Raw genomic sequence first — 16,021 nt, 5'->3', positions numbered from 1 at the left:
TGAAAATAAAACATATTTTTTTTCCCACAAAAATGATTTCTAGCCCCCCAAATTTTTATTTTCCTAAGGATAACAAGAGAGCTTGGACCCCAGAAGTTGTTGTTCAATTTGTCCCGAGTACGCTGATAACACATATGTTGGGGTAAACCCCTTTTTGGGCGCACGGGAGAGCTCGGAAGGGAAGGAGCACTGTTTTACTTTTTCAACGCAGAATTGGCTGGAATTGAGATTGGACGCCATGTCGCGCTTGGAGAGCCCCTGATGTGCCTGGACAGTGGAAACTCCCCAATTCTACCTGAAACCCTAACCCAAACACACCCCTAACCCTAATCCCAACGGTAACCCTAACCACACCCCTAGCCCTGACACACCCATAATTCTAATCCCAACCCTAATCCAAACGTAAATGTAATCCAAACCCTAACCCTAACTTTAGCCCCAACCTTAACTTTAGCCCCAACCCTAACTTTAGCCCCAACCCTAACTTTACCTCCAACCCTAGCCCTAACCCTAACCCTACCCCTAACCCTAAACGTGACTGAAATACGTGGCACTGAAATACGTGGCACTGAAATACGTGGCACTTAAATTCGTGGCACTGAAATATGTGGCACTGAAATACGTGGCACTGAAATACGTGGCACTGAAATACGTGGCACTGAAATACGTGGCACTGAAATACGTGGCACTTAAATACGTGGCACTGAAATATGTGATACGTGGCACTGAAACACGTGGCACTGAAACACGTGGCACTGAAACACGTGGCACTGAAATACGTGATACGTGGCACTGAAATACGTGGCACTGAAATACGTGGCACTGAAATACGTGGCACTGAAATACGTGGCACTGAAATATGTGATACGTGGCACTTAAATACGTGGCACTGAAATACGTGGCACTGAAATACGTGGCACTGAAATACGTGGCACTGAAATACGTGGCACTGAAATATGTGATACGTGGCACTTAAATACGTGGCACTGAAACACGTGGCACTGAAATACGTGATACATGGCACTGAAATACGTGGCACTGAAATACGTGGCACTGAAATACGTGGCACTGAAATACGTGGCACTGAAACACGTGCAACTGAAATACGTGGTACTAAAATATGTGGCACTGAAATACGTGATACGTGGCACTGAAACACGTGGCACTGAAATATGTGATACGTTGCCCTGAAATACATGGCACTGAAATACGTGGCACTGAAATACGTGGCACTGAAATACGTGGCACTGAAATACGTGGCACTGAAATACGTGGCACTGAAATACGTGGCACTATGACTGTCAGAAAATGTTCATTAAACGGTTAGGGGTGAGGTTAGGGGTAGAGTTAGGGTTAGGGTTTGGATCCCTTTATCACAATGATGGTGGTGGGTGGCTTTTCAGTGTGTTTTCTGTTTTTTTTTCGATAAAAATGCATGCGTTTTTAACGCAAACAAACGCATGTGCTTAAAAACGCAAGAAAATACTGCAGGTTGTATTTCTGAAAATTAACGCATGCAGAAAAAAACCGCATGCGTTTGAAAACGCGACCAAACGTGTACAAAAAAAACGCATGCGTTTTCAATGTTAAATATAGGGAAAAAACGCATGCGTTTTTTTGTGCAAAAAACGCTGCAGACAAAAACGCAAGTGTGAAACCAGCGACGCTTTTTATAGCAAAAAAGTTTTTGCGTCTCCACATTTTGAGAGCTATAATTTTTCCACATTTTGCTCCACAGAGTCATGTGAGGTCTTGTTTTTTGCGGGACGAGTTAACGTTTTTATTGGTAACATTTTCGGACACGTGACCGTTTTTGATCGCTTTTTATTCCGATTTTTGTGAGGCAGAATGACCAAAAACCAGCAATTCCTGAATTTCTTTTGGGAGAGGCATTTATACCGTTCCGCGTTTGGTAAAATTGATAAAGCAGTTTTATTCTTCGGGTCAGTACGATTACAGCGATATCTCATTTATATCATTTTTTTATGTTTTGGCGCTTTTATACGATAAAAACTATTTTATAGAAAAAATAATTATTTTGGTATCGCTTTATTCTCAGGACTATAACTTTTTTATTTTTTTGCTGATGATGCTGTATGGTGGCTTGTTTTTTGCAGGACAAGATGACGTTTTCAGTGGTACCATGGTTATTTATATATGTCTTTTTGATCGCGTGTTATTCCACTTTTTGTTCGGCGGTATGGTAATAAAGCGTTGTTTTTTGCCTCGTTTTTTTTTTTTTTTTCTTACGGTGTTTACTGAAGGGGTTAACTAGTGGGGCAGTTTTATAGGTGGGGTCGTTACGGACGCGGCGATACTAAACATGTGTACTTTTATTGTTTTTTTTTTTTATTTAGATAAAGAAATGTATTTATGGGAATAATATATATATTTTTTTTTTCATTATTTTGGAATATTTTTTTTTATTTTTTTTTACACATTTGGAAATTTTTTTTTTTACTTTTTTACTTTGCCCCAGGGGGGGACAATACAGATCGGTGATCTGTCAGTTTGCATAGCACTCTGACAGATCACCGATCTGCGAGAGGTGCAGGCTGCTTCACAGTGCCTGCTCTGAGCAGGCTTCTGTGAAGCCACCTCCCTCCCTGCAGGACCCGGATCCGCGGCCATCTTGGATCCGGGTCTGGAGCAGGCAGGGAGGGAGGTAAGACCCTCGCAGCAACGCGATCACATCGCGTTGCTGCGGGGGGCTCAGGGAAGCCCGCAGGGAGCCCCCTCCCTGCGCGATGCTTCCCTGCACCGCCGGCACATCGCGATCATGTTTGATCGCGGTGTGCCGGGGGTTAATGTGCCGGGAGCGGTCCGTGACCGCTCCTGGCACATAGTGCCGGATGTCAGCTGCGATATGCAGCCGACACCCGGCCGCGATCGGCCGCGCTCCCCCCGTGAGCGCGGCCGATCGGCTATGACGTACTATCCCGTCGGCGGTCATACGGGCCCACCCCACCTCGACGGGATAGTACGTCAAATGTCGGGAAGGGGTTAAAGGGAACCTGTCATGTCTTGTAACACTATTGATCTGCAGATACAGGGTTAACTAGCAGGTAAATAATTTTAAAATCTGTTTTTACTGGAGCCACGACTACAGGTAGAAAACTAAGCATTATTTTCCTTGAAACTGCTGTCCTCCAGTCATCTGGGTGGTGCAGTGAGCAGTCATTGCACACTACACAGTGAGAGCGCTGTAATCCCTCTCCATCACTTTGACATCCTGCACTGTAGTGTGTGTGTGGCATGCTGTCAATGTTATGGAGAGTGATTACAGCCAATCACAGTAGTAAGTGGTGGCTGTAACCGCTCCCTGCACCATCTTAATGGCTGGAGGGAGGGTAGAAGTAAATTTTCTCCCTGTAGTTGCTGCTCAAGGGAGAATTCCTAACATGATTTTAACGCCACTTACCTACAGATTAAGCCTATTGTCTGCAGGTAGATAGCATTTCTGGACATTACAGCTTCCTCATTTTTTTTTCTTTATGTACCATATGTATTTTCAGTTTACCTTCTTGTCTGTAACAGTTTTTTTGTTGCTTAACCAGTTTCGTTAGAAGGAAGTTTTGTCGATGTTGAGAAACGCTTGGCAGACTTGGAGGAACTATGTGAGCAATGTGAATTTCAGAGCTACCAGCAAATGCACTACAGGCAGCTAGAAAACTACAAGAAAAAGAAAAGGTTGGTGTTAACCAGCACAATACATTTCACAATATTCCAGTTTCTCCAATATATGTTGTTTAGTGTGACACAATTACCTTGATTCCCTGCCACAGCTATATAATAGGGAAGCAAATTATGATAAGCACTTGGACAAACCCTTTTGTAAGTATTGTTCCTGAATGTCTAATAGCGAGCACAGTGGAAGCCATTCTTAATAAATTGTGTAAAATAGCCACTTTTAATAATGTCCGATTCCTGATGTATTTTTACATATAGAGATTGCACAGTGTGTATGATAAAAAAGCTTGGAGAAAAGCGATCGCCACCTTCTATGCACTCTCTAAGGTCCACAAAGACGATTCAAGCAGCCAGAACGTGATATACATTGACAAGGTTCTGTGCCCTTTTGTTGTCTCTTTGCCCTCATGTATTAGGGATACAGCTGACCTACTTGTGAAACTGGATGGTGTCACAGTTGCTGATAAAACTTTCTTTTTTTTACCTCGATTGATGTTGAGGCACTATATAGTAGCATTCCACATAATATGTGGACAAGATCTATAGAATATTATCTCAAATCAAAAGCTGTTCAGTGTAGATTACATAATGGATTTGTGATGAGTCTTATCCAAATCATTCTCACGCAAAACTACTTTCTCTTTAATCCTTTAAGGACATGCGCCGTACGTGTATGGCAGTGCATTCCCGCAAACCACTGTAGGAGTACGGCACGATGATTGCACTGGTTCTGCTATCACTTGGTGACAGCTATGCATCATAGCTGACGGTGCGGTATCGTCCACGATCGGTGCTAGCCTCTGATGACAAAGTGAATAGTGACAGCAACATCGATCGGCATAGCAGAAGGAGGTAGCTCCCTCTCTGCTCCAATTGGCACAACACGATTGCATTGTGCCAGTGGTCTCCATGGTGACCCCTGGCCAAAAGATGGCCTCCAGGTCACCTAGGTACGATGGCCTGTAAGTTCCTGCTCAGAGCATAACCCAATGTGCCTTCTGCCTGTGTGCAAGAGACTGATCTAATACCCTGTAAAGTTGATATTACATCCTGATATAAGGTAAAAGAAAGTTACAAAAATAAAGTTCTAAAAAATTGTAAAAATATGATGTATTTACATATATTTTAACACCATAAAAAAGTGTCAAAAAATATGCTTTTTCGTCATACCGCCTAACAAAAAGTGGAAGAAAACACAATCAAAAGTCAAATGTAAATAAAAATGGTATTGCCAAGAATGTCAGTCATGCAAAAAACAAGCTGCCATACAGCTCCATCAGTAGAAAAGTGAAAAAGCTATTTCTCTCAGACTACGATTCAAAAACAATTTTTTTATAAAATAGTTTTTATTGTGAAAAAGTGCCAAAACATACTAAAACAATATAAATGAGGTATCACTGTCATCGTACTGACCTGAATAAAGCTGCCTTATTACTTTTACCACACGCAGAATGACAGAAAAATAACTACGATTCCTGATTTGTTGGTTTTTGTTCAGTCTGTCTCCCAAAAATCAGAATAGAAAGCGATCAAAAAATGTGACCGAAAAAGGTACCAAAGAAACTTCAACTCTTCCCGCAAAAAAACAAACCCTCTCATGACTGTCGGCAGAAATATGGAAAATTTATAGCTTTCAAAATATAGAGATGCAAAACCTTTTTTTTTTTTTTTTTTTTTAAGTGTGTGACAGCAGCCAAACAGAAAAACAGGATCTAAATCTGGTGTCGCAGTAATTCCACTGACCCGAAGAGTAAAGTCTCCTAATCACTTATACCGCAGCGTCTCGCACAAATGGGCCATTAAAATAGCTTTTTTTTTTTTTCACTAAGATGATGGTGTTCTGCTTCTTGATTTTTCTTCTAATATAAGGACTGGTATGAACCCGTGAAGCCTTGCACCCAACTACCATTATTGTGTAAGTGCTGCTCTCTGCTTTAATGTTTCTAACAGAATAAAAGCCGGCAATTCATGTGCTGCGTACAGTTAAACCACAGAGTGACAGGTTAGAATAGAACAGATAGATTAGATATATACACATAGCATACATAGATAAATAGATGTCAGCGACAAAAAAAATAATAATATATACATACACTACTGTTCAAAAGTTTAGGGTCACCAGGACAATTTTGTGTTTTCCATGAAAACTCATAATTTTATTAATCAAATGAGTTGCCAAATGAATTGAAAATCTAGTCCAGACATTGACAAGGTTCGAAAAAAGATTTTTAATAATAATTTTCTCCTTCAAATTTTTCTTTCGTCAAAGAATGCTCCCTTTGCAGCAATTACAGCATTGCAGATCTTTGGCATTCTAGCAGTTAATTTGCTGAGGTAATCTGGAGAAATTTCTCCCCATGCTTCCAGAAGCCCCTCCCACAAGTTGATTTGGCTTGATGGGCACTTTTTGTGTACCATACGGTCAAGCTGCTCCCACAACAGCTCAATGGGGTTGAGATCTGGTGACTGCGCTGGCCACTCCATTACAGATAGAATACCAGCTGCCTGCTTCTTCCCTAAATAGTTCCTGCATAATTTGGAGGTGTGCTTTGGGTCAATGTCCTGTTGTAGGATGAAATTGGCTCCAATCAAGCGCTGCCCACAGGGTATGGCATGGCATTGCAAAATGGAGTGATAGCCTTCGTTATTCAAAATCCCTTTTACTTTGTACAAATCTCCCACTTTACCAGCACCAAAGGAACTCCAGACCATCACATTACCTCCACCATGCTTGACAGGTGGCGTCAGGCACTCTTCCAGCATCTTTTCAGTTGTTCTGCAGCTCACAAATGTTCTTCTGTGTGATCCAAACACCTCAAATTTGGATTCGTCTGTCCATAACACTTTTCCAATCTTCCTCAGGCCAATATCTGTGTTCTTTTGCCCATATTAATCTTTTCCTTTTATTAGCCAGTCTGATATGGCTTTCTCTTTGCCACTCTGCCCTGAATGCCAGCATCCCGGAGTCACCTCTTCACTGTAGATGTTGACACTAGTGTTTTGCTTGTACTATTTAATGAAGCTGCCAGTTGAGGGTAGTACACACCGTTGTAGGAAATCTTCAATTTCTTGGCAATTTCTCACATGGAATAGCCTTCATTTCTGAGAACAAGAATAGACTGTGGAGTTTCACATGAAAGTTCTTTTTTTTACCTGCCATTTTGAGATTTCAATGGAACCAACAAATGTAATGCTCCAGATTCTCAACTAACTCAAAGGAAGGTCAGGTTTATAGGTTCTCTAATCAGCCAAACTGTTTTTGGCTGTGCTAACATACTTGCACAAAGGTTTTCAAGGGTATTCTAACCATCCATTAGCCTTCTTACACAGTTAGGAAACACAAAGTACCATAAGAACACTGGAGTGATGGTTGCTGGAAATGGGCCTCTATACACCTATGAAGATATTGCATTACAAACCAGACGTTTGCAGCTAGAATAATCATTTACCACATTAACAATGTATAGAGTGTATTTCTGAATCATTTAATGTTGGCTTCATTGGAAAAAAACTGTGCTTTTCTTCCAGAAATAAGGAAATTTCTAAGTGACCCTAAACTCTTTGAACGGTAGTGTGTATATGTATGTGTGTATAATATACACACACACACACACACACACACACACACACACACACACACACACACACACACACACACACACACACACGCACGTACTGTAAAAATTCTGCAGTAACCTTGGCCAGATCTGTGCCTTGCCACGATTCTGTCTCTTAGCTCCTTGGCCAGTTCCTTTGGCCTCATGATTCTCATTTGGTCTGACATGCACTGTAAGCTGTGAGGTCTTAGGCTACGTTCACATTTGCGGTCAGCGCCGCAGCGTCGGGCGCCGCAGCGGCGCCGCATGCGTCATGCGCCCCTATATTTAACATGGGGGCGCATGGACATGCGTTGTGCTGCGTTTTGCGCCGCATGGCCGCAAGCGTTGGACGCAAGAAACGCATCAAGTTGCATTTTTTTTGCGTCCAACTTTCGGCCAAAAACGACGCATGCGGCGCAAAACGCAGCGTTTTAGCGTGCGTTTTGCCGCGTTTTTGTTTGCGTTGTGCGCTGCGGCGCCGACGCTGCGGCGCACAACGCAAATGTGAACGTAGCCTTATATAGACAGGTGTGTGCCTTTCCAAATCAAGTCCTATCAGTTTAATTAAACACAGCTGGCCTCCAATGAAGGAGTAGAACCATCTCAAGGAGGATCACAAGGAAATGGAGAGCATGTGACTTAATTATGAGTGTCTGAGCAAAGGGTCTGAATACTTATGACCATGTGATATTTCAGTTTTTCTTTTTTAATAAATATGCAAAAATTTCTACATTTGTTTTTTTAATTCAAGATGGGGTGCAGAGTGTACATTAATAAGGCTAGGGTCACATTGCGTTATGTGACCGCGTTTAACGGACTACGTTACACCGCGGCATAACGCGGTGTTAACGTAGTCCGTCAACGCCGCCATAGCCTGTAATTGGGCGTGCGCTAGCGATGTGCCGTCATTTGAGTGACGTTCGCGGCCCGTTCCTCGCTAGCGCAGATCGGGGATCTGCGCTAGCGGGATCGGCTAACGCGATCCCTTTTGGGACATTGCGTTAGCGCAGTCCGTAGCGCTATGCGCTAAACGGACTGCCTTAACGCAATGTGACCCTAGCCTAAGATAAAAATGAACTTTTTTGAAATTACCAAACTGCAATGAAACAGAGTTACATTTTTTTAAGGAGTCTGAATATTTTCCATACCCACTGTATGTCTTTAGAGTGTGGGAGGAAACCAGAGAACCTGTAGGAAACCCACGCAAAGTCGGAGAGAACATACAAACTCCTTGCAGATTGACTTATTGGGGGGACTTGAACCCAGAACGCCAGCTCTGCAGAATAGTAGTGCTAACCACTGAGCCATCGTGCTGCTCTTTAATGTGCATGATCCCAAACGTTTCTCTCATTGAAGAATCCATCCATGTATTTTTTTAATTTTTCGTTTTTACTGTACAGTACATGTTAAATGCTTCCTTGTGCAAAATTAAAGGGTATATAGTAAGCAATTATACTAAAAAATGACTGTCTATACCGTCTTACAAACATGTGCCTTCAGTGTAATAGAACTCAGGTGCAGAGACATTGTCAATGTTCAACCTCCCCCACAATGGTTTTTACCTACTAATTGTATCCTGGCCTAAAAGAGCTGAAATTGCAATGCTTCTAATTTCTGGTAAAATTAGCCTCCACTTGTCTAGAGAACACTTGTGCTTTGTGCACAGGATTAGATCTGCTACAATAAGGCAGGAAGTGAGATCATTCCACTTTGTAATTTTTTTTGTTCTATATGTAAATTCTGCCACATAATCCCTAACAAATGTGATTTTTTTTTTTCTTCATCTTTGAACCATTGTTGTGCTTGTTGCTCTGGATTTAGAGACCTCTGTCAGATTTCCAGTGTTGATAATATTTAAATGTTCTTGTATCACAATTGGATGGCTTAAAAAAGGTTCCAACAGGAATGGAAACATTGCTATAACCAATGTGCTAATAAAAGCAGAACTTTTTCTTTTTACTTGAATCATGGATTACTGCCATTTTTGCATCATATCTACATGTGAACTGTATTGAAATCGCTGGATTTGCACTCTTTGCTACTACGATATTGCTACTGCTTTCATTTATCCAACCAGCTATGATAATGGAAATCATCAGGGACTGGAGTACATTTCAGGTGTAAAAAACGCCACCACTTTTGCGGAATTTGATGGGTGGATGTAGGCATGACCCATCACTCTCTGGCTCCTCTAGCTCTGCCCATTTGGGTGGAGCTGCCTAAAACTAGTGTAAAAAAACAAAAGCAGCAAAATGTATGCGCTACTTTGTCGCACAAAATGTCATATTTTTCCAAGCGTTGTACTCCAGTTTTTTGGTTGTAGACACTTTGATGAATCTGAGCATTTGTCTCATTAACCCCTTCATGATCCAGCCTATTTTGACCTTAATGACCTGGCCTTTTTTTGCAATTCTGACCAGTGTCCCTTTATGAGGTAATAACTCAGGAACGCTTCAACGTATCCTAGCGGTTCTGAGACTGTTTTTTCGTGACATATTGGGCTTCACATTAGTGGTAAATTTAGGTCGATAATTTTTGTTTTTATTTGTGAAGAAAATGGAAATTTGGCAAAAATTTAGAAAATTTCGCAATTTTCAAATTTTGAATTTTTATTCTGTTAAACGAGAGAGTTATGTGACACAAAATAGTTAATAAATAACATTACCCACATGTCTACTTTACATCAGCACAATTTTGGAAACATTTTTTTTTTTTTGCTAGGAAGTTATAAGGGTTAAAATTTGACCAGCGATTTCTAATTTTTACAACGAAATTTACAAAACAATTTTTTTTTAGTGACCACGTCACATTTGAAGTCAGTTTGAGGGGTCTATATGGCTGAAAATACCCAAAAGTGACACCATTCTAAAAACTGCACCCCTCAAGGTGCTCAAAACCACATTCAAGAAGTTTATTAACCCTTCAGGTGCTTCACAGCAGCAGAAGCAACATGGAAGGAAAAAATGAACATTTAACTTTTTAGTCACAAAAATGATATTTTAGCAACAATTTTTTTATTTTCCCAAGGGTAAAAAGAGAAACTGGACCCCAATAGTTATTGTACAAATTGTCCTGAGTACGCCGATACCCCATATGTGGGGGGGAACCACTGTTTGGGCGCACTACAGGGCTCGGAAGGGAAGGAGCGCCATTTGACTTTTGAATGAAAAATTAGCTCCAATCGTTAGCGGACACCATACCGCGTTTGGAGAGCCCCTGTGTGCCTAAACATTGGAGCTCCCCCACATGTGACCCCATTTGGAAACTAGACCCCCCAAGGAGCTTATCTAGATGCATAGTGAGCACTTTGAACCCCCAGGTGCTTCACAAATTGATCCGTAAAAATGAAAAAGTACTTTTTTTTCGCAAAAAATTTCTTTTAGCCTCAATTTGTTCATTTCCACATGAGCAACAGGATAAAATGGATCCTAAAATTTATTGGGCAGATTCTCCTGAGTACACTGATACCTCACATGTGGGGGTAAACCACTGTTTGGGCACACGGCAGGGCTCGGAAGGGAAGGAGCGCCATTTGACTTTTTGAATGAAAAATTAGCTCCAATCGTTAGCGGATACCATGTCGCTTTTGGAGAGCCCCTGTGTGCCTAAACATTGGAGCTCCCCCACATGTGACCCCATTTTGGAAACTAGTTCCACGGGAGGTTTAATCTAGATGTGCGGTGACCACTTTAAACCCCCAAGTGCTTCACAGAAGTTTATAACGCAGAGCCGTGAAAATAAAAAATAATTTTTCTTTCCTCAAAAATGATTTTTTAGTCCGCTATTTTTTATTTTCACAAGGGTAACTGGAGAAATTGGACCCCAAAAGTTGTTGTCCAGTTTGTCCTGAGTACGCTGATACCCCATATGTGGGGGGGAACCACTGTTTAGGTACATGTCGGGGCTCGGAAGGGAAGTAGTGACATTTTGGAATGCAGACTTTGATGGAATGGTCTGCGGGCATCATGTTATGTTTGCAGAGCTCCTGATGTGCCTAAACAGTAGAAACCCCCCACAAGTGACCCCATTTTGGAAACTAGACCCCCCCAAGGAACTTATCTAGATATGTGGTGAGCACTTTGAACCCCCAAGTGCTTCACAGAAGTTTACAACGCAGAGCCGTGAAAATAAAAAATCATTTTTCTTTCCTCAAAAATGATGTTTTAGCAAGCAATTTTTTATTTTCACAAGGGTAACAGGAGAAATTGGACCCCAATAGTTGTTGCCCAGTTTGTCCTGAGTATGCAGGTACCCCATATGTGGGGGTAAACCACTGTTTGGGTGCACGTCGTGGCTCGGAAGGGAGGGAGCACCATTTGACTTTTTGAACGCAAGATTGGCTGGAATCAATGGAATCGCCATGTTGCGTTTGGAGACCCCTGATGTGCCTAAACAGTGGAAACCCCTCAATTCTAACTCCAACACTAACCCAAACACTCCCCTAACCCTAATCCCAACTCTAGCCATAAACCTAACCCCAACACACCCCTAACCACAACTCTAACCCCAACACACCCCTAACCCTAACCACAAGCCTAATCTTAATCCTATTTCCAACCGAGATTTTTCTGCAGCGTTTTTGAAAAATCCGCAGGTAAAAGGCACTGTGTTTTACCTGCGGATTTCCAGTGTTTTTTGTGCGGATTTCACCTGCGGATTCCTATTGAGGAACAGGTGTAAAATGCTGCGGAATCCGCACAAAGAATTGACATACTGCAGAAAATACAACGCAGCGTTTCCGCGCAGTATTTTCCGCACCATGGGCACAGCGGATTTGGTTTTCCATAGGTTTACATGGTACTGTAAACCTGATAGAAAACTGCTACGAATCCGCTGCGGATCCGCAGCCAAATCCGCACCGTGTGCACATAGCCTAATTCTAAGGGTATGTGCACATGCTGCGGAAAACGCTGCGGATCTGCAGCGTTTCCGCAGCTGCGGGTCCGCAGCAGTTTCCCATGAGTTTACAGTTCAAAGTAAACCTATGGGAAACAAAAAACGCTGTGCACATGCTGCGGAAAAAACTGCGCGGAAACGCAGCGGTTTACATTCCGCAGCATGTCACTTCTTTCTGCGGATTCCGCAGCGGTTTTACAGCTGCTCCTATAGAAAACCGCAGTTGTAAAACCGCAGTGAAATCCGCAGAAAAACCGCGATAAATCCGCAGCGGTTTTGCACTGCGGATTTATCAAATCCGCTGCAGAAACATCCGCAGAGGACCAGAATACGTGTGCACAAAGCCTTACCCTAACCCTAACCCTACTTCTAACCCTAACCCTAGTGAAAAAAGAAAAGTAAATATATTTTCTTCATTTTATTATTGTCCCTACCTATGGGGGTGATAAAGGGGGGGTTCATTTACTATTTTTTTTATTTTGATCACTGTGATCACTGGGTTTCCAGCCATGGCCGATGATATTGCAGCATCAGCCATGGCTGGATTGTAATATTTCACCACTTTTCATAGGTGAAATATTACAAATTGCTCTGATTGGCTGTTGCACTTTCAACAGCCAATCAGAGCGATCGTAGTCACGTGGGGGCAAAGCCACCCCCCCCCCGGCTGAAGTACCACTCCCCCTGTCCCTGCAGATCTGGTGAAATTGGAGTTAACCCTTTCACCCGATCTGCAGGGACGCGATCCCTCCATGACGCCACATAGGCCATAGGCGTCACAGGTCGAATTGGCGCCGACTTTCATGACGCCTACATGGCGCCACAGGTCGGGAAGGGGTTATTTTGCTTATCTACTCACATTTCATTTTTTTGCAATAATAGTCTGGTAGTAGGGTCACAGGCCTCATTGTTGAACCTCATCATGAAGAGTGGTGACAAATAGCATCTATTACTCTGGAGGTCTTGCTTGTACATTACATTAGTGTTTTCAATATAACTGAAATGCTTCATTTACCCTGTGATGATGTTGCAGAGAAGCTGAGTGGCGAGGCTGGGTTCCAGCGTTGTTTCTGAGACCATGCTTGATTGTAACTGTCCTATTGTTGAGCAGCTTCTTAGCTGTTTAGTTCCTGACAATCAAACTGCTTTTAATTGTAGTCTGTTTGAACACCACAAAGATCTGCGTGTTGGCATGGTTTTAGTTGCTGTGTGTGAACTTAGCCTTACTTTGTGGTTCCCAATCACATTACCGTTGATCATCGAGAGGATCTCAGCGGTTGGACACCTTGTGATTAGCTTGCAAAAGTGGATTGTGTGCATTGGGCATCAGTGGCAAAGTGTAAATACAGAAATAACTACTACTGATTAACGAGGGCTTGTCCTCTCTCCTGATTAGTCTAAATAAATGTTTCTAATAAAATACCAGTTCTGGATCATATTATAACAGAACTGAGAACTATAAATGAATATATGCTAACATCGGGGTGTTACCAGGTGGGGGTGTCCCTGCTTACCCACACTGTCCAATCAGATTTGTCCTTGGAGGCACACTTCCCTTTAACCAGGAAAACTGGTTGACTCAGTTGTCAATATTATCCATACATTTCGAGGAGAAATAAGAATTGCACAAAACAGAGTTCATAGGAAAAATTCCCCATAATTATTTCTATTGATGTTTAAAAAGGGTCTGTTATCTCTCAACTTGTCTGTTTGCCAGTAATTTTTTCGTTGTATACTCAGCTCATTGGTTTGTACATTTTGTCGGTGATGATGGCCTTGCCTTTTTCTTATACAGTATAGTAAAGCCTTATGTAAATGTCTTGTTGCAAGTCTGCTTTAATGTATACATTGTAGGTATGAAAAATAGTGAAAAGCATGGTCTGTGTTCTGACAAGCCCTTGTGTTTGTTTTTTTTTTTTGTAGGAAAGAGCTTGAAAATGTAAAGGGTAAGTATCTTTATATCCTCATTTTTGCAGTCTCAATTTGAGTGCACCCATTCTCTAAATCCTTCACCATCAATTCCGTCATTTTCTCTAGTCCTTATATTCCTGTTGCCAAAGGCATTGTGATAATCTATAAAATTAAAACTATCTTGGGCCCAATTCATCTTGTTGAGGAGATGGTCTGGAGTCATATGCCTCTTCATGAATCTGGAGTGATGTACACCTCTCTGTGCGCCTCGCCACAAATCCTAGATCCTAGTTCCAGAGATATGGGCCCTTTTCTTTAGTGTTAATTTATATGGTCTTTATCAAGCAGGCGATGGTCACAGGGTGGTAATACAGAGCAGCTTAAAGACATGCCCCCTAAGAATCCTGTGGGCCATACCCTCTTGGTAAGAGCATTAAAATTACCATTACAGATAAAGGCCCATATGTTTGGAACTGTATGGCAGATGTAAAAGGAAAAAAAAAGACTTCTCCAAAGGAGCAGCAGGAATGAAATAGGAGCTAATCCTTTCCATTTTTGACCCGATGACAGGTACACTTGAAAGCAGGAGAGATGACCTCTTATCATCGCAGTCCTGTTGGTGAAGCAATAAATGTTGCTGGCTACTGATTGATTCTGTAGGGAGTGTTCAATGAAATGATTTTTTTCTTGTTAGTATCCTAATGAGCTATTTTAAAGAAAAGGTCACGTTAGTAAGAAATAATCTATAACATTCACTTATCTGAGTCTGCGGGATGGAGCTTGAGACTTTCAGCACTAAAGTCTATCTTGATTAGATATACTCATGATTTGAAATACCCTACTATTCTATTTGCGGCTTCTACTCAATTTTTGTATTTTTTAGAAATGTTGAAATATGATGGCTAACCTTGTAAAATGACATGACGGATTGGGGGGGTGTTCTTCATAAATGGAACCTCAGTCTAACCCTATGCACAGTTTTGTCAAAACTACAAGAAACCCTATAAGTGACCCGTTGTTAAAATCAGAGTCTGCACTTTTTGCTGTTCTCAGATGTCACAGAATTGACCAAGTGACTGATTCTTTTTAAAATGCGTTATAGATTGAAATGAGTTGTTTCATTTGGAGGAAGCTGATTGACAGGTCTGGTCACATGCTTCTCTCTCAAATGCCATTTTGAGAATAGATGATGGTGGAAAGCTGCACTAACGAGTTGAAGAAAAAAATAATTTAATAAATAAAGAGAAATTGTAATTAGAGATGGGTGAACCCGAACAGTAAAGTTTAGCTTCCGTACTGAACACCTACACCACGGACACCGAACACTGACTTCACAAGGAAGTCCATGTGATGTCATGCGCTGCTTACAAGCAGAGGACAGCTGCCGGAATACTCACTGCTCCTCACGCCAGGACTATAGTCGTGTGGAGCAGTTACTATTCATTGATCTTTATTAGCGGTCACAGTAACCTCTGCCGCTCCGTCTTATAGTCCGAAAAATGACGTAAGTGGGACCATCACTCAAGTATAAGCAGAGGGGGATTTTTTCCGCTGAAAAACTCTTCTTATACATGAGTATATACGGTAACTGGATTTTTACCCGGCAATCTTGTTTGCATATGATTCCATAAGAATTTTGTATACTTCCAGTATCCACAGTGTTTCCACTCATGACTTATATCTGTCTACTGCATGTAGTCCTGCTGTCCTTACTGTATTGTGTGGGTAATTGGAGATGCTTTCATCTTACTTTTATCATAACGTTTTGAGACAGAACATCCATGATGGACCTTTTTGTTTAAACACGTTATAAGAAGCGACTGTGCGTCTCTAAAACCTTTGTTCTGCTAATATCTCCTATAATTGCCCATGGTACATTAAAGCTGAAGAACTAGAGGCAATTAAAGTTTAATTATGAGAAATAG

General features: G+C 41.7%; 1 protein-coding gene across 5 annotated transcripts in view; it reads left to right on the top strand.

Moving 5' to 3' along the window:
• The window catches only part of DTNBP1 (dystrobrevin binding protein 1), a 234,886-nt gene that overhangs the window by 96,292 nt on the left and 122,573 nt on the right, over positions 1–16,021 (top strand). For 4 of the 5 annotated variants that reach the window (XM_077269927.1, XM_077269923.1, XM_077269922.1 and 1 more), the window contains 2 exons: positions 3,558–3,690; positions 14,109–14,131. The exons of the other annotated variant lie outside the window; for it this stretch is intronic. In XM_077269927.1, the coding sequence (XP_077126042.1) occupies positions 3,558–3,690; positions 14,109–14,131 (156 nt within the window). The remainder of the gene's footprint in view (positions 1–3,557; positions 3,691–14,108; positions 14,132–16,021) is intronic. 5 annotated transcript variants of the gene reach the window in all.

The sequence above is a fragment of the Ranitomeya variabilis genome, chromosome 6, assembly GCF_051348905.1.
Source record: "Ranitomeya variabilis isolate aRanVar5 chromosome 6, aRanVar5.hap1, whole genome shotgun sequence".
Lineage (NCBI taxonomy): Eukaryota > Metazoa > Chordata > Amphibia > Anura > Dendrobatidae > Ranitomeya > Ranitomeya variabilis.
Note: the sequence above shows the minus strand (reverse complement) of the source record. Positions and strands in the feature narration are given on the sequence as shown.